Source organism: Branchiostoma lanceolatum, chromosome 16 (genome assembly GCF_035083965.1).
Source record: "Branchiostoma lanceolatum isolate klBraLanc5 chromosome 16, klBraLanc5.hap2, whole genome shotgun sequence".
Lineage (NCBI taxonomy): Eukaryota > Metazoa > Chordata > Leptocardii > Amphioxiformes > Branchiostomatidae > Branchiostoma > Branchiostoma lanceolatum.
In genome coordinates, this window is record NC_089737.1 from 8,157,227 (window position 1) to 8,182,962 (window position 25,736).

The window sequence follows — 25,736 nt, forward strand, 5'->3', positions numbered from 1 at the left end:
GGTGTAACAAATTCAATACTTTAATACAGTTAATAAGGTATAAGAGCTGTTGTTTGACATGGCTATTGTAAAACGCCCCTCCCCATCCATCAAGTCCTTTCCCTTCTCTTATCTCTACGGATGAAAATGTAAACAATGATCCACGCGAGGAAATGAAACCCTTTCAAAAGAAAATAGGAATAATGTAATGTTTTGATGAAGAAGAATAGAATCTCTAGAGACTAATTTGTAAAGCTGAATGAAATAGCAGTCCCCAATGGAATACGAAAGATAAACACACACAGATCTTATCTTTTGTGTGTACGATGGACATCAATCGCTGTTGAATAATGCAATGTTATGATAAAGCACCTCAGCATCCACTTTCCTTTCTGCATTGTTAAACCCTGAAGCGACATTATTTGTATTCCAACGCTAGGCGGCGCTTCGTCAACATTACGTTTTTTTCACACCACGCGAGACTTGTGGCCCTTAGACAAAATGGAGGATAATATTTCTATGGTTCAAGTTTGATAATCCTTTTAAGTTTCGCGGCTTTTTCCCCCCTGTGAAGCAAATAAAGTTAAACCATTTGTTTTGGTAATTAAGATGTTACCATTCATTATACACCCAATATTTATGTCGTTTTTAACCTAAGTATTACCATGGAAGTAGGTCTTAATTATTGTCATTTTCCTACCACATTAAGGTACTGTTAAAGTATGGCAAAATTATGGCAAGGAGGCATAAACAGTGGTGAGAGATCCAAAATGATTTTCTTTCTTTAGTGACTTACTACATGTAACCTTGCAGATAGATACTTGCTATGTTCTTTTTTATTCGAAATACTGATTAATAGAATTCGTGTTAAACATTGCAACAATAGATTAAAAGTTCTACTTATAAAATAAATTTAGAGAGAGTTGAATTGTTATATGCTTGAGTAACATATCATGTTACGTTCTAAGTTAGTACAAAATTAAAGAATACTTTTGTCCGGGTCTCAACCAGTTTTAGAATACAGATATTCCCTGCACTCGTTATGGTTAAAAAGAGATATGATATTAAAGTATATGTCATAAATGCATGTTGAATCTTCCTGACGAAATATGATAGTGATGACGATACTCAAGCGCTGCTGGAATGCCATGCCGAATGCATCCGTTAGTTCTTCAGTGAGAGGGCGTTGGTTTAGTTACGGGTCACGTTCTATCAAACAAGTTACCTTTTAGGTAGCAAAAAAGGGGAACTTAGGGTCTTCCACAACTTAAAGCTCGACCTGGTCTAAGATGTGGAGCAGAACCAAATGATGCGTCTTCTGAAAAGCCTGTCCAAGCAAACAGAAGACGGAGAATGTATCCCTATGTGTAGTGGTAGCCGGGTGGGACCTTTAACCGCTTGAATTTAGATCGGCCCCTTTAAAACCCTCAGGCCCGTCTTTTGTATTGGAAGGGAAGACTCGTTCTTTCAGTCTACGACTCTTTCTGCACGCCAAAAAACTGTAGGCGTGACGAACCAATGAGGAAAGAGGACAGAGGAGTGATTGACAGATGAGTCTGACGATCTTCGCCACAGGGTATGGCTGGATAAGGGACGACACTCGACTAGATCTTACCGGCTTGGTCGGGTCGGAAAGTTTACGCCACATTCGTCTTATTTTACCCCCTTTTCTTTTGGCTCTCAGTCTGAAAATAAAGAGGAGAAAATGTCGTTCGGTCGTACGAGCGCGATGGTGTCTGGTGGCGGCGGCGGAAGATTCGGCGGCGGCGGAGGTGGAGGATTCGGCGGCGGCGGCGGAGGAGGCGGCGGCGGCGGAGGTGGAGGCGGCGGCGGCATGAGTCTCACTAGGTCAGGAGGCGGCGGCGGCGGCGGGATGAACGAAAGGCAAGAACTGAACACGCTCAACACCCGCCTCGGAGGCTACATCAACAAGGTGAGGAGCCTGGAGGCTCGCAACGCCGAGCTGGAAATGCTGATCGCGGAGGCAGCGAAGACTCACGCCGCCGCCGGATCCGTCACCGCACCCATCAGCATCGACGACTCCGAGCTCAGGGCCATGAAGAAAGAGATCCAAGGCGTCGCCAACGAAGTCTCCTACCTAGAGTCAGAGAAGTCCACTCTCATTGCAGAAATCGAAAACCTTAGGAGACAGTAAGTCTTACTCTGTCGTCTTAAAACTGTAGTTAACGCAGTAAGATAGCCCGCACGTTTTCTACATAATCGGGGCGATATATCCAAACATGCCTATTCAAATCGTAGCTTTGAATATGATATTTGAGCAACGATTGTATGCAAATCTCTTTCGAAACATAAACAAGAGCAGTACTAGTACACAAGTAAGTTTTTCTAAACTTTCAACCACGTAAAATGTCGCAAAATAATGTCAGGATGATGCTTCATTCGCACCACTTACAAATGCCTAGCTCGTATTGCCACTCTTTGTCCTAGTCAAAACAGCATTTTAGACATTTCATTGCCACTATATGAAATACGAAAAGTATATGACAAATAAGGATCTGTAGAACACCGAGTTTTGCAAGCATATGGAAAGAGTTTCTAAACACGACAGAGACTGCACCCTGTTCTAAAATGAATGTTTAAAAAGGGGCGTGTCTCTTCTGGCTGAATGTATGCGGTCATGCCCCATTCGCCCGAACAAGGGACACCTTGCAAACTTCTCTGTCGCTCCCGTTTTAACATTTATACACAAATAATGTTATTGACGTCCGTATATATCGTCAGAAAGTTCCTATTCTGATCTGATGGAAGATGTAGATAATCATTTTGTTTAGCCAGATAGACTGTCAACAAGTGAGAGGAAGATAAGTAACTTTCACCTATCGAAATTGCCTGTCTGCATTTTCTTGTTCAGAGCCTTAGTCAGCAAATAAATTCGAAGGGATTGAACTTTCTAATATCAAGGAGGTTCCTTGCCTATATTTAGAAAGTACACGTACTTGGCTAGCAAGTTTATTGCAGTTATGCATGATCTAAAGACTCTAGTTTTGAATCAGCATTAAAATGCTAATATGTTTGTATTTAGGATATTGTTTTGCGGGAAGATATTTTTCAGAGCGCATAAAATGTCCATTTTGAGGACACATATACTTTGCTAAACGTAAACCCAACCCAAACTAGGTGCGGCAAAATTCCGACGCCATTTTGATTATTCCGGTCAGATACCATCCTCCGTGGTAATGGAACATTCTAGTCACGTGACGCGGCCGCCATTTTGTTTTTTGTGTGACCGAAGGCGTCCGTCTGGTTCTGCTACAGTAGTTTTCTGTGTCGTCTGCAGTTCGGAATGTAAAGTAGTCCAACAGGTGGCGTTAGCAGATGCTACCACCAACAGGCTAACATTTGGAGCAAACGTTTCACATTTATCAACCCAAAGAATGTCTTCTATCACCGAAAATGACTCTGAAAAACCATGTAGCTCCCTTAAAGTTTAAAAAATAAGATCCTCATAAAGGAAAAATAGTATGCGTTAGTAAAAGTGCAATTTCTATAACTTCATGCATAAATAAATGAGTACAAAAATTCAAAACACATGAATGCAAAAAAATTTCTAAATGTACATTTACTTGGAATCTCGGCACTAAAAGAAAACACAGGTTTACATTTAAAAACCAGAGACCGAACCCAGCGAGTTTAGAGCCTTACATATTTAGTCAACTAGAATATCAGAAATAGATAAAATGTTTGATATCCGACTAGTTTTTGCATTGCTGTTTTGTCAACATTATTTGTATGTATATATGTATGTATATTGTCTTGATATTGATGTGACCTGCAACTCATATGCATGTTCAGGCACGAAGTCGTAATAAACGTATGCATTGTTGCAAAATATTTATGACCTCTATTTTATTTCTTATCACGAAGCAACGTTTCCTGCGTCTTATACATGAACTCTTTCCTTCCAGGCTAGAAGATCTGATGAGAAGGAGGTCTGAGATGGAGTCAGACATCAGTGGGGCTAAAGGGGTGTGTATCATGTCTTATTTCAGTATATGTAATCTTAAAAGTTAATGGTAGTCCCATAGCCTTTTGGGGGGCCATAGGGGCAGCGGGTTATTATCCACTGTGTCTAGGCCAAGGTATTAGAAGGCAGAGTCCATCCCTCTCCTTCCACCGCTTTTTACCTCCCCAACGGAAGTCAGGCACACATTTTTAACACCTAGTTGGAGTAAAGAAAGTGGTGTAAATTGCTTTTACCAAGGGCACAACATCGGTGGTATGTCAGGGGATTCGAACCCATGGCCTCTGGGTTCTGGTCGTCAAACACCTTAACCGTTACACCAACACGACGCCACCGTGTAATCTAGAGCGCACAACAGTTATACAAGGTACTAATCATGGCGAGTTCTTGCAACAAGCTTAAGTATCTTCTACTGTTGGAATGTGAACCTGATAGAGCAAATGATCCTTAACCAATCAATTGATTCTTGTACCTCAAGAACAAAGGCTCATCTTTCTCTCTTACCTTTAAGATGTCATGCTGACATGTGTCTGTTTACTTCAGGATCTGGACGCTGCGCTGGGCGCCTTGGATGGTCTTCAAGACGAGGTGGCTCAGGCTGAGGATGAGATGAGTTCTGCTGCGCAAGGTCCTGGCCAGGTAAGTAGTGATCTATGTAGTTAGTCATTCTTAAGAATGTTAAGTGTGATATGGTTCAGCACCATTGTATTTCAACTCTTTCAATGTCAAGATGAAGCCATTATTAAAGAGTCGTCCACTCAGTCATCTAGTTGGAATTCTAGCTGTATCTTGGCATCTAAATACCCGACAGCTGTCTGAAGTCCAGCCTTTCCTTGTTGCTGTGCACTTTCAACTCTAAAACTTTCATGTATACAAATAAAAGTGTGGCTAGTGACCAATCAAGGGACTCAGTGTACGCTATAGACAGATGGTTACAATACAGAGGAATTTGGTCATACCATGGTCAATGTACAGTACCACCATGAAAGACATGACCATAATAGCCAGGTGGTCCTTATGCAGAGGTTATCACACGTAGTAAAGATTTGACTGTACATGTACATCAATGAACGTTTGGTCCTTATTCAGGGATGGTCACAGATTTCACTGTATTCGTTCTTCTGGATCAAAGATGAACTATAATTGTATTTCAAAGACTTGATTACGATTTTTTGCAAGATGAATGAAATAAGCCATCTACATCAGGTCTTTGCAACCATCACTCAACAGAGACGGAGCTCGCCATAGACTCTCTGCAACTCATGATCCACTGCTCACGGAGTCACTCGCTCTATCTGAACATAACGTGACGTCATAGAAGCAATAGGTTGCTCATTCCTTGACAAAAGTCCCAATATTACAGGTCAACTTTGTTTTAGAATGACTTCTACCAACACAGATGAACTTTCAAGTGTGTTCGTTCTTCTTCCTCAGGCTTCGACCATCGAGGAGCAGATCGACGTGGTGCAGGTGGAGCGCCTGCGGGCCGACCTGAACGATTCCCTGGCGGCCCTGCGCGGAGAGTTCGAGCAGCTGGCGTCACAGGGCATCGCTGACGTGGAGGGAGACTGGGAGGCCAAGGTAATAAACATCAACATTATATCTCTCTCATCTTTCATCTTACGTCTTCCTCATGTAGGTCGTCAGGACTGCCAGGCGAGAGCATCTGCACTTTCAATCTTCATGGTCTTCTAAGACCTCCTCTTCTTTTAGTCTATCTAGTCAGTCCAATCTGTATTTCGTCAACGTCTCTTGTGTGCGTTCTCTCAGTCTTGATCAGATAGATAAGCACTGCCTGTAGGAATCTATAATCTGATATATAAGACATATTCATGAGCTTATGCATCCTTCAGACAGAAAGCAATGCCTTTATGGCCTTTTATGCCAGCCTTACTGCCTAAGCACGCAGCCTAGCCTTGTGGTAGGCCATATGAATTAAGATCAAATGGTCTTTTTCTCACTTGCAGGGCTCATTCAAATGGCCCGTGCTCTTCTATTCCGGAATAGAAAGCAACATATCATAGAACGTATTTGACACAAAGAAAATACAATGAGTTTCGTGAGGTATTCTTCAGCCATATAGAAACTTTGTTGTTGTGTTTTTTTCAGCTGAGAGAGCTCCAGGCAGAAATCGAAAGGCTGAAGGCTCTGCTGGAGGAACTGCGCATGCAGATCTCTGCTCTGAGGGCAGAGCTGTCCGCCATCTTGGCTGAGGCAGAGCAGATCAACGCAACGGTTAGTATCTCTGACGTCATACTTTTCGAACGATGATAATGATGATGATGATGATTTTCATAGTGTAATAGTTTAAAAAATCATGTGAGAAATCGGTTTCTCGGTTGCTTCTCTTAGAAGTCTGTAATTTCAAACTACTGCTGTTCAGGCCTTTATATTATGTCGAGTGTTGGCCTCCTACTGCAATCACCATGGTTCGTAGAGGATTCTATCCAACACACCCTTCCTGCATTCGTCAATTTGCAGACACGTATTCCTTCTCAGCGCCTTCAAGTAGGTGAGGGGAACTGTCTTTTGACTATCATTTTGCCATGTGTTGGTGGTACTCATAGAGCTAGGTCGAATGACAACACCCAAACAATGCCTAACAAACGTGAAGTCACAGTGCACAGTACAATTTGGATGAACGTTGTCTCTGGTTATCTTTTCTGTAGAACATCAGTCTTGAGCGTGACCTCAAGACCCTCCGGGAGACCATCCGTACGAGGCTGGAGGACTACAAGCTCACCATCGCAGACTTGAACACAGAGGCACAGAGTGTAAGACATGTCTTAAACCTTAAAACATAAGACATGCCTTGAACTTCAGAACATAAGACATGTCTTCAACTTCAGAACATATAAGACATGTCTTAAACTTCGGAAGATAAGACATGTCTTCAACTTCAGAACATATAAGACATGTCTTAAACTTCGGAAGAAAAGACATGTCTTTAACTTCAGAACATAAGACATGTCTTAAAGTTGAGAACATAAGACATGTCTAAAACCTCAGAACATCGTAAGGCTCCAGCTTCAGATAAAATCTCAGTCTACGATCATCCATAGGGGGGTGTTGTTCATGATAGTCAAATTCAAAATGTCGCATACATGTATGCAGCAAAAGAGCTTTATGCAATACAATATGTCAGTCGTGTGATGTTTTTCGTTAGGTTGATGCAGAAAACATCGGACAGCTGAAAAAGACGTTTCTGTTCATAAAACAATGTTCTGTAGCCTCCTATGCAGTAACCATCAAAGAGCTTTATGTAAATGTAGTAGTAGAAGTAGCAGTAGTAGTAGTAGTAGTAGTAGTAGTAGTAGCAGTAGTAGTAGTAGTAGTAGTAGTAGCAGTAGAACATGTACCTAAACCGGACCTGTACCAAAACCTTTGTACTGGTAGCTGTACCTGTAGCTGATATCATGTTCAGGTACGCAGCCCTAATTTGTAGCAGGTAACTGTCATTTCTTGAGATGATGGTAGCCTTCTCAGTTGAGGATCACTATGTCATAGACATGAGTATCATCTGCTGTGACTCAGAAAACCCCATACACGCATTTCAGTCACGGCTACAGTTGGCTCAAATGTAGATGTAAAGGTCCTGATGTTATTCCTCTGCCGTTTTTATTAGATTGACGGAGAGATCCAGTCTGTGGTTGCCCAGTACAACGACCTGCTGAACAAGAAGCTGGCGTTGGAGAAGGAAGTGATCGACTATGAGCAGCTCGTCGGTAGCGAGAACAACAGGTAATCTAAGATGTTCTCATCTTTCCTGGAGACGTGGAAAAAAAAAACACAGCGAGAAATGATAACGTTTGCAGCCAAATTTGATTACCATAATGCGTGCATGAAAAGGTAGTCAGGGATGTAAGTAGGCTCTAGTTCAGAGCACTACAATACGGTCTATTTTCGTACATTTCTTATTGCTGATGATGCCAGGTTAGCTATAGGAGATGGTTTGTAGTCGCCAGCATACACGTACCTCAACATTGCCGCCAGACAAAATAGCTATACCCAGTGTTGTAGGCCTTCTCTTCTTCTTTTAACTGCCTTCCACATCTTGTGTCAACTGTTTGTCTTTGACATGTTCCTTCAATACTGTCTTGTTCGTGTTTTTGATTACCGTGATTCTTGCCATTTTGTAGGCTCAAAGTCCAGGGAGGAGGCTACGCCATCCAGCAGATCTCCATCGGCTCAGGCTCCAGCAGTGGAGGCCTTGGAGGCGGCGGCGGCTTCGGAGGCGGCGGCGGCTTCGGAGGCGGCGGCTTCGGAGGCGGCGGCGGCGGCTTCGGAGGCGGCGGCGGCGGCTTCGGAGGTGGCGGCGGCGGCTTCGGAGGCGGCGGCGGCGGTGGATTCAGCAAAGGCGGCGGCGGAGGCGGAGGATTCAGTCGAGGAGGAGGAGGAGGAGGCGGTTTCTCCAAGGGAGGCGGAGGGTTCTCCAAGGGAGGAGGCATCAAGTTTAATTTGTAAACATGTAACGATGGGGTTGGCTCGTAACACTGTCTTCCCACCACCGTACGTTCTCAGCATATCCTTTGCATAAGGAATGCATCACAGTCGTAGTACACTAGTAAGGCTACAGCTGTATTTCAAATGTTAAACGTTACTGCACAGAATCCGATATCTAAGCACACCTTAAAGCTTTCTCTCGAAACAGAACCTTTAAGCAGGCTTTAAGGTGTGTTTAATGATCGAATTTTATGCAGTGAGACTAGCTGCTCTATACATTTACACCGGTGCGGTGCTAGTGATCATTCTTATCTGTTGTCTCTTTTTTCTTTCGGTTCGCGCGTTTTATTCTTTAAGCCTATGCAAAGCGTCAACGAAATCGCAATATCTACTTTTGCAAACCACTAGGCAAAATAAACACAGTTTGTACCAGATCATGATTATAGAGTTTGCATAACGGCAGCTCGTTTACAAATAGGAGAGGATATCATAGTGTGATTGTAATACAATAAAAAGAGGATGCGATACTTTGAAGACTAAATGTAATAGTTGGTAATGTCTGACTAGACATGTAGGGGTATGCGGTAAGCTGTTACTAATGCCAAGTTTACAGTCTGGCTTGTCTTGGAAGTGTTTTTCTTGGTGTTGCAATAAAAAGCTTCTGGATATGGGGAAAATACACTTGTCGCTTCATTCTTTATCTAGTGTTTTCATATATACATGCGTGTTATGTACTCACAAAGCTTAAGTCACCACGTATAACAAGGCTAAATGTCACTTGAAGTTACAAGCTTCGTGAATATGGCAGCACATCTCTTCTTACTGAGTCTCGCTCACTAAGACTGGCAACCAAATGATACAATACAACCAAACAAGTCACAATGAGACAATAGCATATCCAGGACAACATGTTGAAGAAAAAAAGACAAAATTCTGCTGCAGTACCAAAGAAAGCCACCAGGGGGCCAAAATCGACCTTGACTTTCGTCTTCCCAAGACCCACCCACGATACAAAATCCCATCATTTCAAGCCATCTAGACCTGCTTAAGTTATGCTGATTATAAATATGCGTAAACACAAAAAGGCACACAAATACAGATAGGAGGATGGAGAGAGAGAGAGAGAGACAGACAGACAGACAGACAGACAGACAGACAGAGAGAGACAGAGACAGAGAGAGAAAGACAGAGTCGTGCATGTACTAAAACTTTACAAAATTCAGCTGGCTTAAATGTATGTTGCAGAAAAGAGTCTCTTATAGCCTTGTCGGAAGTTAATTCTGTCACAGCCTGATTGACATTCTATTATCGCAAATGTTCGTACGACAACATACGAAGAACGTTATCACTCCGTAGAGCGACAAGGGCCGATTAGAAGAGACAAAAGACGACAAAAAGGTATCATTCTACTTCTTTACAATATTCTTAGCCCAGATGACGTTGTTTTTATCCCACCCCCCTCCCAAACTCCTAAACTATGGGGCCTAGATGTAAACTCATAGGAGCGGCATCCTGTCCAGCGACATTTTTGCACTCCTCACATTATCTACACAATGCTTAGCACAGACAAGCGTCCCCACTTATCTATGTAGAGATCATTTTATCGGTCGTTCACGCCCAACCTTATGGAGTTATACTCGGCTTCTGCACGTTTCTTTAGAGGGAGATTAAAATATTTGGGTTAGCATTGGATTGATTTAATTTAATGTTACAGTCAACGTCATTGGTTCTTTGGTTTATATGTTACGTTTAAGTCACCAAAATGAAGCCGCGACTGTCACAATTTTCAGCATAGTGAGACATGGCGTATTCGAATGTAGGCTGGGGTGGGAGGGGGGGGTCAAACTCGTTTGCTACTTGCAGCAACTACAGGGACAAAAGAGATGTCATGTTAAATTATTGAAAGAAACCCTTGTTCTACAATGTGGCATTTCTCCCTGTATCAGTTTGTACACATAAACCCTTATTTTTGTCGTTTCTGATGGTAAAACAGGCGACAAAAAAGCTTATCATCAGATTCGAGACGCAGAGGTCAAAGAAGTCATGGACAGTCTTTTGACCTAATAATCAAGTCTTCAGGAAACGTCCACAAACATGACAGAATTGAAGCAACACCGGTCCAACAATACTCTATTGACACAAAATAGAAGTACCGGCTTCCTACAACTATATCAACAAACAGAAGCAAGCACAAATAGAATTTGTCTACGCTAAAAGTTATACGTATATATGAAAGTATATATCTATATATATATAAACGTGTGTGGTTTAACTACAGTTTACACTCGGTTTCTATAAGATAGACATTCTTTGATAGATACGACAAACTCTAACCAACTACTGGTGATAAGCTGTTATACTAAAAATCATAAGTGTATATGTATGTGTGTATGTCAACTTGTATGGTTTAACTATAGTTTATATTTGAGTTTCTATAAACTAGACATTCATCAAAAAATACGACAAAACCTACAAACTAATGGTTATAAGTAGTTATACGTACAGTGGACGTCGAAAATTTGGAGTTACGTGTTTTCCTACATTTCAAAGTCACTGAATATTCTAGTAACTAGTTATACTAAACGTTTCACTATGTGTATGTGTGTATGTATGTATGCATGTATGTATCGAATTGTGTGCTCTAACTAACGTTTACATTCTAGTTTCTATAACCTACACACTCAATAGATTTCAGTTTCTATAAACTAGACATTCATTAAAATATACGAGAAGACCTAACCAACTACTGGTAAGGCCTCACCGACACAAAGACACAAACACAAAACTCCCCACCCCCAGAGTTGGGAGTTATATCCTGTTTCTGTCTCTGGGCAAACTCCATGTACCATGTACCATTCAAACGCTGCTTGGTGATCCGTAAAACATGGGTAAGGTTTATAGATCGTCTTGGCGCACAGTCTAAACCATTGTGTCCACACTCATGATCATAGTCGTCAAGGCCATTGGGCGGGGCGGGTATGCATACATAATGAGGTCGTCAGCCACTGTGTATTGTAGGGACGCTCAGACAGGGTCAAAAAGGACATAGATATACTAGTCACGTGACGAATAAGAGGGACGGGCTTGATATGATGTGTATAAAGAGATAGTGTGCGTGTGCGCAGCCGCCATTCTGCGACGACTGTCCACCGTCTAATCGTCCTGAACCTGCGTCGAACTAACTCGTCGGCCATCATGAGTCGTGGTACCGGTAATATCCTGAGTAGCGCCGACATCCTGCTCGGCAATGTGTCGGGCTCGTCCTGGCAGCAAACCAGCCGCTCCGGCGGCGGGGGCATGATCAGCAGCAGCTACTCCCTCGGGGGTGGCGGTGGCTTCGGAGGCGGCGGCGGCGGCGGTGGCGGCCGAGGGGGAGCCAGCATGGCCCTGGTTCCCGCCGGCCGTGCCTCGGCGTCGTTTTCGTCCTCGTCAGCTAGCTTCGGGGGTGGCGGCGGCGGCGGCTACGGAGGCGGCGGCGGCGGCGGCGGTGGTATCAGCGGCATGTGGACGGAAGAGAAGCCGACCATGAGGGGGCTGAACGACCGTCTCAGCTCCTACCTGGCCCGCGTGCGCGCACTGGAGCAGGCCAACGCCGCGCTGCAAGCGCAGATCAACGCCGCGTCGGGGGTGGGTGGCGACGAGGACGCCTACGACTGGCAACCCGACCTGGACGCCGCCAGGGAGGCCCTCCTCAAGGCCAACCTGGAGCGAGCCCGCGTCGAGATCGAGAGGGACTCCTACGCCCTAGAGGTCGAGCAATGGAGGGGCAAGTAAGTGTCATTTATCAAATATTCATACTCAGAAATACCTTGAATTATCACCGTTGACACTCAACATAGCATAACGGTCTCTGTTTCTAATTCTGTACCCGACACCTCACTGTTTAAAACCATTGATCACTTTGAATACACCTGCCAATTTTGTCGACATAAAAACCCTGATTTTCACACTACTACACTGCTCTAAAATTCTACTTAGAACAAGACTATCAAAACAACCATCCAGTCCTTTCTGTCGACAATATAACAACTTTAAATTTGTATCTTATGAATTTTTAAAGAGTCACGAGGCGACTGTTTTTCATAGATAATTTGCGCAGTGAAATAAGCTGACAAAACGCCCAAACTTTCACCTGTGTTGTGTCTGTAAGGTCTTATTTTGTACAGGTGACACCCTTGGAATGTTCACGCTCAGTTAGCAAGGAGTAAGGTTTGCTGCACAACCTGCCAAAGGATAACATTGCCTGCTACTTAAACGACTCGGTTGAAGTACTTCTGAACAAAACAAACCTCACGAAATACACCTAAATTTCCCCTTGTATCCCCAAGTAGACATAGGCAAAGACGCCCAAATCTCAGCAACAAAAGCTTTCTTGTTTAAACTTCTCCAAAAAACTATTAAGTAAAGTAAGACTAAACGGATGATGCGACGCTTTGTGTTGTTAGGAAATTCGAGCCCACACTCACGTAATCCTATTTGATTGAGTCGTCTGACCCAAAAGAGATCATATGACAGTCAAAAGGTCGGAGTGTATACACAAACTGTGTTGTGGTTTGTAAGATACTCATAATTTGAGAGAGAATCGTTATACATGTATGATTATTACAGACTATTTTGCGACTTTAGAATAGATTTGAGGGAAAGCTAGATTCAAAATTGATAGGGCGAAGATTTCCGGAGCTTGACAGTTAAAAGCAGTATAAGAATACATGTGTATGAACTACTATTGGAACGGATGTTGTTTTAGTATGGAGCTGCATTGACAACATTATTTATTCAAAAGGATATCTAACACAGACAAATAAAAGTCTTAAAGGGGCCATTGAATTGTATCTCATGAAAACGATGTGTTGTCATATAGAACGAATTTTCTTCTTGAATTACACCTTTCCAAAACGCTGTAATTGTTATCTGAGTTCGATATAATTTCCTAAAAAATGTGGCTGTTGAAAACGTGTGATAGACCTCCATGGAAGAATCGTTGCCTTTAAAAGTGTTTCAGCGTATCATGTTTCAAAACAAACCGTAATGTTGACACGAGATCCGGGGATGCTTTTTCTTGGCCCAGTGCTTTGTGTTGAGTTCAAGCGTTCTTAGTAAATAAATACAGTAGTGTATAGTGTTCCGGGTTTCTCACTTGTGGTAAAGTCTATGTCGAGAATATTTTCGTGTCACGTTAATTGTAATACAGATCTTTAAAACAAGATCGCGAGATTCTACAATTTTTGTTCTAGCAAAATGATCTACCATCAATACTAGATTCGCAAAGCTATTGTTGTATGAATCGTCCATTGCTTATGAAATATTTTGACATAAATTTTACGTACAGTCAAGTAGCATTTACTCTGTAGTTCGCATGTTCGAAATCTAGATATCTTTTCAACTGTCAACCTTGAGCAAATCACTATTATGTTGACCTTAATATATCACGTGACCTGAGTATCGGACGCGCGCGTTTCGAGCTCCCAAAATGTTGTGAGTTTTCTCCTTCCAGAGGTCACATTGTATCCGAAATTTGAGTCAATATCATCTAGAAGTATTAGTTATCAAGTAGACAACTTACTTGCATCTATTGAGTAAGTTTTAATATAGATTTCGTTAGTTTCTTCACTTCGCTTGACGGGACGACCCGGCGTCCAAAATGGCGACTGCGGCACCCCCCACCCCCCAGAGGGACACCAGGATCCATGAACTTCTCCAGCTGCCAGAGTCGTCTCCTTTCTCGGAAGTACATGCAGCATACGCCGCTTTCATCCAGGACTACGTGAGAGAACGTCAGGTTGCAACTAAACTACGGCCAGCTGAGAGGAAAAGACACAAGTTCGTGAAGAGCGGGGAACTACTCAAAGAGGTGAGCGTAGCGTTTCTTTCACACCTTGAATCTCACCGAGACAAGACCGCCGCCACCGACCCACTTCACGGCTTGGAAAACTACTCCGTTAAACACAACTCATCGTGTCTTACAGTCCACATCCCTGAAGATTCTATAGCTTCTTGGAAGACAGTATGTAAGGCGTTCTATGCGGTCGACGGAATAGACAGAGATTTCAATGGTGTACAATTCAGTACGACGTTTACGGACAATGAGACGCACCTTGTCGCTGAACTTGGATCACTACATATTACAGTATACGACACGAGCAAGCTACTGATTCAGGGCACTAGCTACATATTATGGCTGGTATCACACTACAATATCCTGCAAGGTATGGTGCAATCCGACATCACTGATCAGTGCAAAGGTAACCGACCTATCGCCCCTGAAGTCTACAAACAGGCAGACCGCACTCCACAGAACACACATGAACTTGATGAAGAAGAAACCATTGTCTGTGTGGTGTGCAACAAACAGGAAGCGGAGGGTGACGAGTTTGTGGAGTGCAGTGGCTGTGTAAGTTGGACTCATTTCGAATGTACTGGTTTGGATGAGGCCACACAGTCGTTTCTACGAGACACAGACGAAGAATACCATTGTATTCTTTGCCACATCCCTCGGAATGCCCCCAAGCCTGTGAATCAGACAGTATCTTTTAGCACCCTCCCCGCCACAATGAAAGATGCAAATCATGGCAACGTGAGAGCTAGCAGTAGTTCTCATGTTAATGATGTCAACCCTGGAGCGAAAGTCATGAACAATGACTCCACTGTAATTGAGAATAGCTTGCCTTTGCCCGTCAACAATCTGGAAGCACTACAAAGGGCGCTAATTGAAATGGAATCAAGCCTGGCCTCCTCAAAACTACAGGCGAACACATTCGAAACAAAGGTCTCTGGCCAACTAGATTTTATCATGAAGAAGTTAGAGTCAGTCGGATGTATTTCCAAGAACGATGACACTGAACTACGAAAGCTACGCGAAGACAACGGAAGACTACGTCGAAGAGTGCAACAACTAGAAGAGACCGTCTCTACTCTACAGACTACTTCTAAGGCCGCGCAGAAGGAAATGAGTGACATCAAACTGTCACATGATGTCATGAAGGTGAAAGTATCGAACATGAAAGGACAGCTAGCAAACCGCGCACAGCCCCAATCCGATGTTCAGTCTGATAAGGAGACTGCTAACACCCAACCCGCGGATCTTGTGCCGAAGTACTCTTTACCCACCACAAACCGATTTGAGGTCCTAAGCCAACACGAGAGTGACAAACAAATCCGAGGTGAAGAAAAAGCCCCTTCGACAAAACAGACCACCAATCCCTCAAGTAGAATAAATGCCGCTGGAGTCCCCCCTCAGGATGTTCCCGTACAAAAACGAGTAGTTCTGATAGGGGATTCAAATGCGCAGAAACTGAAGCCAAACTTGCTGTGCCCTTCGGCAGAAATGCCAAGACCTCTCTGGTCCCCAAACCTCTACACAACACCATCAGTACTAGAGAAGATATCAGAAGAAGACGTCACCCCCAACACAATAGTTTTACATGTCGGCACGAACGACGTAATGGCTAAGTCCAAGGAGACGGTTATCTCAGAGTTTGAGATGGCCGTCAGCACAGCTCAGTCGCTATTCCCAGATGCAGAGTTAGTGATTTCTGCTGTGCCCCCAAGGAGAAACTCCAGCTTCAGGCCGAACGTCAACAGTGACATAACAGCAATCAACCAACATCTACAGAACTTAAGTGAGACAAACGTCCAGCTGACCTATGTCAGCCATCCACAACTCTGGAGCAGCAATGACTACAGCTCAAGTGTGTTCGAGCATGATGGCTATCATTTAAACGGAGATGGTGTAAGAGTCATAGCTTTTAATCTCAAGAGACAGGCATCAGGTGCTTTAGGTCTCCCGCCACGCCGCTCAAGCTACAAAAGCAAGGCCAATCCCGGTAACGCTACCTCTCCTCAGAGGAACAAAGGGAGGCGTGGAAGTTACAGCCGGTCCGACCGGCCCCTCTCCCGGAGCAACGACGGTCTGTCAAAGCCTCCTTCCCCCCGTAACGTGAACATGGCGAACAGTGGCAAACCCTATAGTCAGTACAATGCAGGACCGAATTCGAACGCGACGCGAAGACCGCAACATGAAGTCTTCCATAAGGGATCTTCCAACGCTGCTAACGGTCGGGGGAACGGCATCGCTCCACCCATGAGACCAAATGGTCCGGCCGCGCCTGCCCCTCCACCAATGTTCTACCCGAACTATCAAAACAACCCTTGGCACCAGCAGGAATGGCCCTCTCCTATTGAGGCGTATGGCAGGCCAGCGGTACCAGAGAATATCAGACCGCCCAACTGGTATGGACCACCTCCGTTCCCGTTCCGTATGGATAGGAGCTGGCATGGACGTCCCGACTCACTTTTCGGATACAACGAGCGACCTCACGGATCTTTCTGAACATGTGTTTTCCTGAACGGACTACATCTTGCGGCATCAAAACAAGCAAGAACACTGTTTGTAAAAACTTAGGTACATCGTTTGGTTTTTGGAACATTCATGGACTAGGGAAAAAGATAGCTGATAGTGATTTTATTAGTGAAATAGATGGGTTTGATTTCTTCTCTCTACTTGAAACATGGCACACAGGTGAGATACATTTTCCTAACTTTCTACATTTAAGTAGCACTAGAACAAAAGCTAAGAAAGCAAAGCGTTATTCTGGGGGCATCATATTTCTATTTAAGAGGCAATATAGCAAATTCGTTAAAAAACTAGAGAGTAAATCCGAAGATGTTTTATGGGTTAAGATTAGCAAACAGCTGCTTAATATTGACAGAGACATTTATTTAGCGTCAGTTTATATAAGTCCCAGTAGATCTACAATTCACTCTAACAGAACATATGATTTATTTGATGTTTTGGAAGAAGAAATTGCCCACTATAGCAGCTATGGCGAAGTAATAGTAGGAGGGGACCTAAATGCCCGTGTCGGGGACCTTAAAGATTATATTGTTGATGATTTGCCTGTAGACAGTCAACCCTTACCCGAGCACTATGACTTCGACCACCCGTTTCCCCGAAATAATATGGACTTAGGCCATCCCACCCCTTACGGTAAAAATTTGATTGATTTGTGCATTAATAGTAAAGTGAGAATTCTTAATGGTAGAACCCCTGGTGATGTACTAGGAAAACCTACCTGTTTTCAACCAAAAGGTACAAGTGCAGTCGACTATGTTCTAGCGAGTGAAGCAATCCTACTACACAAAATATCATTCTTTCATGTCCATCCGTTAACTCCACTTTCAGATCATTGTAAATTGTCTCTAATCCTACATTGTAATTCAAATTCATCGCCTGAGGAACCCAATCTGAAGACTAGGCCCCACTGCAAATTTGTATGGGACAACGATTCCAAACAAAGTTTTATGGAAATAGTCAGCAAACAAGAATTCTCTTCCGATTTAGATAAATTCCTCAATAAGAATTACGAATTAACACCGTGCTCAATTGAAAGCGCACTCGATGACCTTGTATTGCCACTTCAAGAAGCCGGCAAAAAATCGCTTAGACTACGCTGTACAAAGAAAGGAAGACAAACTCAAAACAAACGCAAAACTAAGAAAAACTGGTTCACAGAGACGTGTGCAGCAGCCAGACGAAATTTATATAATCTGGGCAAATTGCTTTCAAAAAATCCACGGCACCCCTTTATCAGGGGCCAGTATTTTAAAAGGAAGAAAGAATATATTAGACTGATTCGGAAAACGAAAAAAGATCACAAAGACAACATTCTCCAACAACTTGACTCTCATTCGGCCAACAACCCGTCAGCGTTTTGGGATCTAATTAAACTGTTTAAATCAAATGATCACAACGCCTTACAAGAAACTATTGACAAACAAGCCCTTCACACGCACTTTGAAAATTTGTATGGAAAAACCTTCGAATTCAACTCTGACAAGTCCGAAACAGAAATCGATAACACTTTTCACTGCCAGATCAAAACGGAATTACTGAAACTAGAGAGTGATTTGGAAACGTATAATCCCTTAGACACAGGGATAAATCAAAACGAAATCCGACTAGCAATCTCCAAATTAAAGAACAGTAAAGCCTCTGGAAACGACTTAATACTTAATGAAATGTTGAAAAGTGCTGCCCATATCCTTATAAATCCGTTGGCCAAATTATTCAATTTAATCCTGTCATCAGGCCACTTTCCGCAAAAATGGTGTGAAAGTCATATTGTCCCCATACACAAAGGCGGCTCCAAAGACGACCCTAACAACTATAGGGGGATCTCTGTCACTAGTTGTCTTGCCAAGTTATTCACAACAATTCTGAACACACGACTCACTAACTATTTAGACGAACATTCCATTATCTCCCCAAATCAGTCAGGTTTCAGAAAAAACTTTAGGACAAGCGATAATCTGTTTGTCATTGACTCGCTAATATCTAAACACACCAATACTAACAAACGTTTATATGCATGTTTTGTAGATTTTAGAAAAGCATTTGACTGTGTGTGGAGAGAGGGACTCCGGTACAAATTAATAAGTTCGGGAATAGGTGGTAAATTCTATAGTTTACTTACATCAATGTATTCTAATCCAAAGACCTGCGTCAAAACCTCTACGGGTCTCACACCATTATTCACTACTGATAGAGGCGTGAGACAGGGATGTAACCTCTCTCCCACTCTTTTTAACTTATTCATAAATGATTTAGTCAAAGAATTAGATAATCCCGACTGTGAACCCCCCACTCTACACAATCTACTTGTTCCTTGTTTATTATATGCTGATGATGTCGTGATATTTTCAGAGTCGGAAAAAGGATTACAACGTGCCTTGGACAGACTGAACATATTCTGTACAAAATGGAAACTACAATTAAACATGAAGAAAACTAAAGTTGTAATTTTCAACAAATCTGGACGATCAGTAAAAAATGTGAAATTTTCCTTTGGCTCAGATACTATTGAAATAACTAATTCTTATTGTTATCTGGGACTATTGTTGTCCTCATCAGGCACTTTTTCCTTAGCAAAAAAACAGTTGTCCTTAAAAGCACGCAAAGCCCTTTTCAGTCTCAAACCGCTCTTTCGCTCACCTCTGTCCCCTAAGGCTCTGTTAAGAATATTTGATGTGTGTGTTAAATCTATTATGTTATATGGCAGTGAAGTTTGGGGCAAGGACCATTTGAATGACAGGTGTCCGATTGAAACTATGCAGAACCGTTTCTGTAAAAATATTCTTGGAGTGCACCGAAATTCCAGTAATATAGCAAGTAAAGCAGAGCTTGGAGTGTTCCCGGTAGATTTAGATGTGTCAATCCGCATAGTTAAGTATTGGTTGCGCCTCAGACAACTCGATCCTTTGACTCATCCTTTACAAGTAGATGCTCTATTGTATCAACAGTCTTCCCAAGTGAATAGCAACAAGAAAAACTGGTTACAACATGTGAAAGATGTACTTGACAATAGCGGATACTCCTTTATCTGGAACGCCAACAATCTCGATCTAGACATACAACATATATGTACATTGTTAAGAAAAAGGCTGACCGACATTTACATTCAAAGTTTTCTTTATAAATTATCTATCGATGACAGTAAGTTAAGATTTTATAGGAATGTTAAAACAGAATACTCAATGGAAAAATATCTTTCCAACAAAGATTTTGAACAACGGTCAGCTGTGTGTAAGATACGAATAAGTGCACATCCACTAGAAATAGAAAAGGGTAGATATAAAAAGCTGCCCGCTCACGAGAGAATGTGTAAGTTTTGTACAATGAACGCAGTGGAAAATGAAATACATTTCCTTTGCCAATGCCCTCTATATGAGGCCGAAAGAAACGATTTATATAAAACAGCTTCCGTTAATTCTCCTAGCTTTCACCATTTGAATAGCTTACAAAAATCCATATCACTACTAAAATCAACAAACCCACTTACGATGAAAAACGTGGGTCTCTTCATTTTCCACTGCCTTCAAAAAAGAAGTCAAACCCAACCATAGTCAACCTTAGTTAACTTAGAACTTTGACAGTAGCCTAGATACCTATTTTTGATTCCCATGTATTCCCATGTACTTGTTTGTCTGCAATTAGCCTTCGGGCATGAACTTGCAATAAAGTTATTCCATATTATTCCAATATTATAAAATAAATGCGTTTCTATCTACCTACCTGATAAATGTGTTTCTATCTACCAACATGTTGATTATGAAACTTAGTGCATTTGCTTTGTAAAATGTAACATGTTAGAAATTTAGATATTTGTTTTTCAACTGTCGGACCAACCTTCAACAAATCCTTTTTAACAAATGCGGGTCTTTCTACCACATGTAACAAAATGTGGGCGTTCCCTCTGTTTGCGTTTAACTGAGAAGTATGATCAACCTAATTGACAGCCCTATCTAGAATTTGCTCTGTAGTCAGCATTTCTGAACTTCTTCGCAACATGCCAAATTTAAAAAGAATCACAGTTCTATAAAATATTTCTGAAATTATATAAATGCGTGTCTTTTTTACCATATGTTTTAAAAAGTGGGCGTTCCCTGTTTTTCATTAGAGTGAGAAGTATGATCACTCTAGACAGGATAGGCCTGGAGCAAGAGACGCGAACAATACGAGCCCGCATAGACAGACAAAGGGGGTTGAGATCTTTTGTCAGCGTGGCGTGGTCATTACATGGTCTGGCGATCCAGTCTGTATCCCGTTAACGATTGTAGAACCCCAGGAATCGCTATAGGCAGGGCGTCTGTTCATTAAAGTCCCCAAGTCAAGCAGAAGAAATAGTATAATGATCCCAAGTCATGCAACACACCACCCTCCCACTGTGCAGCTGTTTCTTGCACGTTTGATAAAACCGACGCTACTCATAAAATAGTCGTGTTTTGAAAATTCAAACTTATTTACGATCAAAGAAAATGACTATCATTAAGCTGATACAATATTAACGATAAGTTCGACAAAACTAAAAAAAACAATCATCGTGAGACTTCATCAAATTTGAAAAGAAAACAGATGGGAAAATTTCTAAAAGTAGACAGATGATTTCTAATGTTCACAAACTTTTATGATTTTCTTAAGATTTCTCGGCTTCTGTATCTAGAGATGACTCATACCCAGTCAAGGGGGCGTATCCCCTCTTAAGAAAAAAAACTACCCAGGCCCAACGCGACGCTGATCAGACAATGGAGTTTTAAACCCCTGACCTCCAAGCCACGTCACAAACGCCATAATTCTTGATTAACACAAAAGGCGTACTGTCGGACCGGTTTGTGGGAGAGTCTGCCCTCGGGACATACCTATGAAGCAGAGCTAGCTACGTGACTCGAAAGATGAAGGACTCAACGGTGGGAAAGTTAACTCGAAGATTATACAAAGGAACGCTAACTGCGCTATTAGATAGGAATTTCCCCCCTAAGGCAAGGTAGTCAAGAACACAGAATGACAGCTAACTACTATCTACAAAACACCTGAAATGTTTATAATGCGCGAAAAATGTCAGCAATGTTAGCTTGTCTGTTACTATTGGCATCACATTTGCTTTGCCAAAAGTTAAAAAAGCTATCAAAGTTTTGCCCTAGATGAACAGAACCAGTGCTCTTTTTATGCAACTACGGAAATTAGAAGTCAAATAAAATCAAGGTAAAAATACATTAGCTCACACAATGACAACGATACGCCATCTAAGAAAAAAATTACCAAACCACCTGGCTAGTTAGCCTCGGTTTGAGTCCTGAAGAGGTAATTCGAGATGACCCTTCGTCGTGATTTTGAGGCTATAAGATAAACCATAGGCAAATATATATCTAGCTCACACTATGACAATGATAAACCATCCACGAATAAAGTTACCATACTGCCAGTCTATATAGCCTCGGCTTGTGTCGTCTATAGGCTGGAGAGCTAATTGGAGCTGTTAATTGAAGCTCTCGCCATGATATGATTTTTTATCTACAAATAAAGCAGTTAGAAAACTGTCTTTCTACATAGTCTCGGTATGTGTCCTCTTTAAGCTGGAGAGGGAACTCTAGATAAACCTCCGTCTTGACTTTGAGGCTATAAGATGAAATCGAGGTAAAGATATATCACAGCCATCCACTGTCAACATAATAAAGTTACCAAACTGGCTTTCTACATAGTCTCGGTTTGTATCCTCCTTAGGCTGGAGAGGGAGATGGACATGCGTGCTGACTTGGAGGCCGACATCAACGCCCTGAAGAGGGAGATGGACGAGGCTAACATGGCCAAGGTCGATCTGGAGGGCCAGATTGAGGGCGCCAAGAGCGAACTGGAGTTCATGAAGTCTGTTCATGAGCAGGTGGGTTATTGCTGTGACGTAATTTGAAACATTATAGAGCATTACGTTAAACATTTGATATAGCAACATTCAATATGACATGCAGTCAGAAACACCCACAGAAAGAGAGAGAGAGGGGGGGAGATATCTAGAGAGAGGAAGAGAGAGAGGGTGAAACAATACTTCACACCCTACGATTTGCGTCGCTCCATCCATCTATCCATCCCCTAAAACATTATTCCTTTTACCTCACTCGCCCACTTTTCGGTCCTTACGTTCATTCACTCATTCATCCTATCCATCAATAGATGTAAGAACTATCCATTAATTCACTAGTTTCTTCGTTCATTCATGCATTCATTCATGCACTTTCGTTCATTCATTCATTCATCCATTCCCTCACTCGCTCACTCGCTCATTTATTTATTCACAGGAAGTGAAGGATCTGCGTGACAGGATCGGCGCTGGCGGGACGATGGACATCCAGATGGGCCAGGGCAGCTCGCAGGACCTGGTGGCCGCCCTGAAGGCCATCCGTGAGGAGTACGAGGAGATCGCCAGGAAGAACAAGGAGGACGTCGAGAGGCAGTTCGAGAAGAAGGTACTCATTTATCTCTTCACGACGCTTAAGAAACTCTTAATCTTTTCTTGAAACATATATTTGAAAAGCCTTACATGTTATTTGCAGCTGCAATCTGTGAAAATGTGCAGCCACACTAAACTGCATTATATATGTCGTTTCTACATCCAATGCAATACAATGCATATCTAAGACCAAGGAGGTTTAATATATACAATGTATATCTAAGACTTGTAATCTTTAGCATTATCTAAGCCATGCCTCCATTCATCCATGTGAACACCACGGCAGTCGGTTGAAGTCGGATGTCTGGCAGTCCATAGTAGCTCAATTCATATATAAGTAAAAGAACTGTCAAGGATGTCCCTATAGCTAAACTGTTAACGGCCTCACAGTTGAGCTCCTGGATCTAACGAGTAATGGCAGCTGGCAGACCCCGGTTCAAATCCTGGGACAGGACATCTCGGTTGGGGCTGAACCTGTCTTTCGAAAGGAACGTAAAGTGGGGGTCCCTTGTTTGAGGAAGTGCTAAGAGAACGTCAAAGAGGAAGGACTACCAACCCCTCAATATAAAGAATACATATCCAGCTACAGAAACAGCAAGGAAACTTGCTGACCTACAGAGTGCCACTAGGCACTACAAGGTGAACAACAGTAACAACAAAACATAGGCCATCCTTACTCTTAAGACGCTTTAATCTTATCTTGTCCTTATGTGACGCACAGGCAGAGACTGTGAAGCAGGAGGCGTCACAGAACGTCGAGGCGGCTTCCATGGCGAAGTCTGAGGTGAAGGAGATGAAGAGCCAGGTGCAGGGACTGATGGCCGAGCTGGAGGCACTCAAGGCTATGGTAGGTTCATGCCTTGACACAATTAGCAGTTCGACCAATGAAAGCGTGGCAATTAGCGCTTCGACCAATGAGAGAGTGGCTGCATTTCCATGATATATTTGAATCTTTATCGTTTGATTTTGCATGGGGCATTTTGACGGATGTGCCCGGGGCTAAGAGATCGGTCTATTGTATCCAACACAGATGAACTTTAGCTAACACTGACAAACCTTTCTTTGCACATAGCAACGCTCACTTGAGGAGCAGATCGCCGAAGCCGAGCGCAACAACGCCGAGGCTCTGGAGAGCAAGCAGATGATCCTCGAGCAGCTCAAGCAGGAGATCGCCCGTCTGAAGGGAGAGATGTCCGCTACCCTCAAGAGTTACAACGACATGATGAAGACCAAGTTGGCTCTGGAGGAAGAGATCGGCATCTACAACAACCTCCTGCAAGGCGAGGAAGGCCGGTAGGTGGACACACACACACACACACACACACGCCTCAGTTCAAATGACAATCAGGCTCGCTCCATACGCGCCGCCAAAAAGCTGCCCTCCGAAGACTTTCTTAGCACTTCTAATAACTCATTTTCGAAAAGCTGGTATAATGGAATGATACAGACTCCCAGCATTAAGATATTGCAGGCGGTACTGGTATCTATTATTGGAAGCATGCTGTGGCACTTCTTTTTACATTATTGGTACTTTTAAGCAAGAAAAATCGGTTCTATACATGAATTTCCTCTCAGTTCTTGGTTTATGCAGTGCAAATTCTTTGACTTTCTGGTTTTCTATTGTATCTCATCTATTTTCGTTCTTGATGTTTATTGTGCATTGATTCTACTCTATGTTTAAATCTTTGCGGTGCCTTTCCATTGCAGGATATCTATATGCATCTGCAAAGCATTAATCATATAAACCTTCATTATGCCTCGTTACGTTTAGTTTCTCTAGCATTGGCGAGTGATATACATCTACATCGAGCCGCAGGTGTGTGTGAAAAGTCGCTTTGAAATTTATCATAACTGCATTAATTTCACTCACTTTACACTTACCATGAATTTTGCCGTGGTGTGGGACCATGAGAAATCAGACCTCCCCCCTCCCCAACAATATGTGTTTTTTTTTAGATATTTTCTTTCGTATTTCAGTTTCGACGAGAAATGAGAAATCTTCCGTCAAGATGGCGGCTGCTCGACGCCACAAGATGGCGGACCGGCCAAACAAAATACCCCGGATGAAAGGAGCCAATCGCAGTAGAGCATCACCCTCTCATCTCATCTCAGCAAATATTCACATTCTTTCACAGTGTACGTCTTTTCTTAACGATCTCGTAGTACTTAAAACACTCGTTCTTTTAAACATTTAGATCTCTTTTTGAAATAAATGATGCGTTTGTCTTTGGAACGGTTTAATGCAAAAAAAGAAAGAATGTAGAGCGTCGTTTTCAGATCAAAGGTCATTGAATGTAGCTGACTAAAAAAAGCGAACAGACCGGTTAATGGCATAGTAACTGGCCGTTGCCATGTAATTTTGAATCGGTATAAATGTCGTTGGATGGGCGTGGTACGATCTTTAACGGGGTTGAGCCCGGAGCGAAGCGTTTGTGTTTGACAGTAGAAAGACTTGTGATATGTGTTATCATTTGCAACTTTTAATTCTTGGTGCTTCTTCTTGCGAATAAATTGGCCTCCTTTTCACGAAAACGTCATGCTTAGAACATTCCTTT

At 42.6% G+C, this 25,736-nt stretch overlaps 1 protein-coding gene across 1 annotated transcript in view; it reads left to right on the top strand.

Annotated features, from left to right (window-relative positions):
- Window positions 1-1,561: 1,561 nt before the first annotated feature.
- LOC136422205 (uncharacterized) overlaps window positions 1,562-25,736 on the top strand; it is a 31,781-nt gene continuing 7,606 nt past the window's right edge. Inside the window, exons 1-13 of the mRNA XM_066409851.1 lie at window positions 1,562-2,130; window positions 3,906-3,966; window positions 4,505-4,600; window positions 5,396-5,542; window positions 6,071-6,196; window positions 6,631-6,735; window positions 7,587-7,702; window positions 8,101-8,421; window positions 11,509-12,174; window positions 22,461-22,617; window positions 23,030-23,197; window positions 23,903-24,028; window positions 24,254-24,474. Coding sequence (XP_066265948.1) covers window positions 1,685-2,130; window positions 3,906-3,966; window positions 4,505-4,600; window positions 5,396-5,542; window positions 6,071-6,196; window positions 6,631-6,735; window positions 7,587-7,702; window positions 8,101-8,421; window positions 11,509-12,174; window positions 22,461-22,617; window positions 23,030-23,197; window positions 23,903-24,028; window positions 24,254-24,474 — 2,756 coding nt within the window. The 5' untranslated portion in view covers window positions 1,562-1,684. The remainder of the gene's footprint in view (window positions 2,131-3,905; window positions 3,967-4,504; window positions 4,601-5,395; window positions 5,543-6,070; window positions 6,197-6,630; window positions 6,736-7,586; window positions 7,703-8,100; window positions 8,422-11,508; window positions 12,175-22,460; window positions 22,618-23,029; window positions 23,198-23,902; window positions 24,029-24,253; window positions 24,475-25,736) is intronic.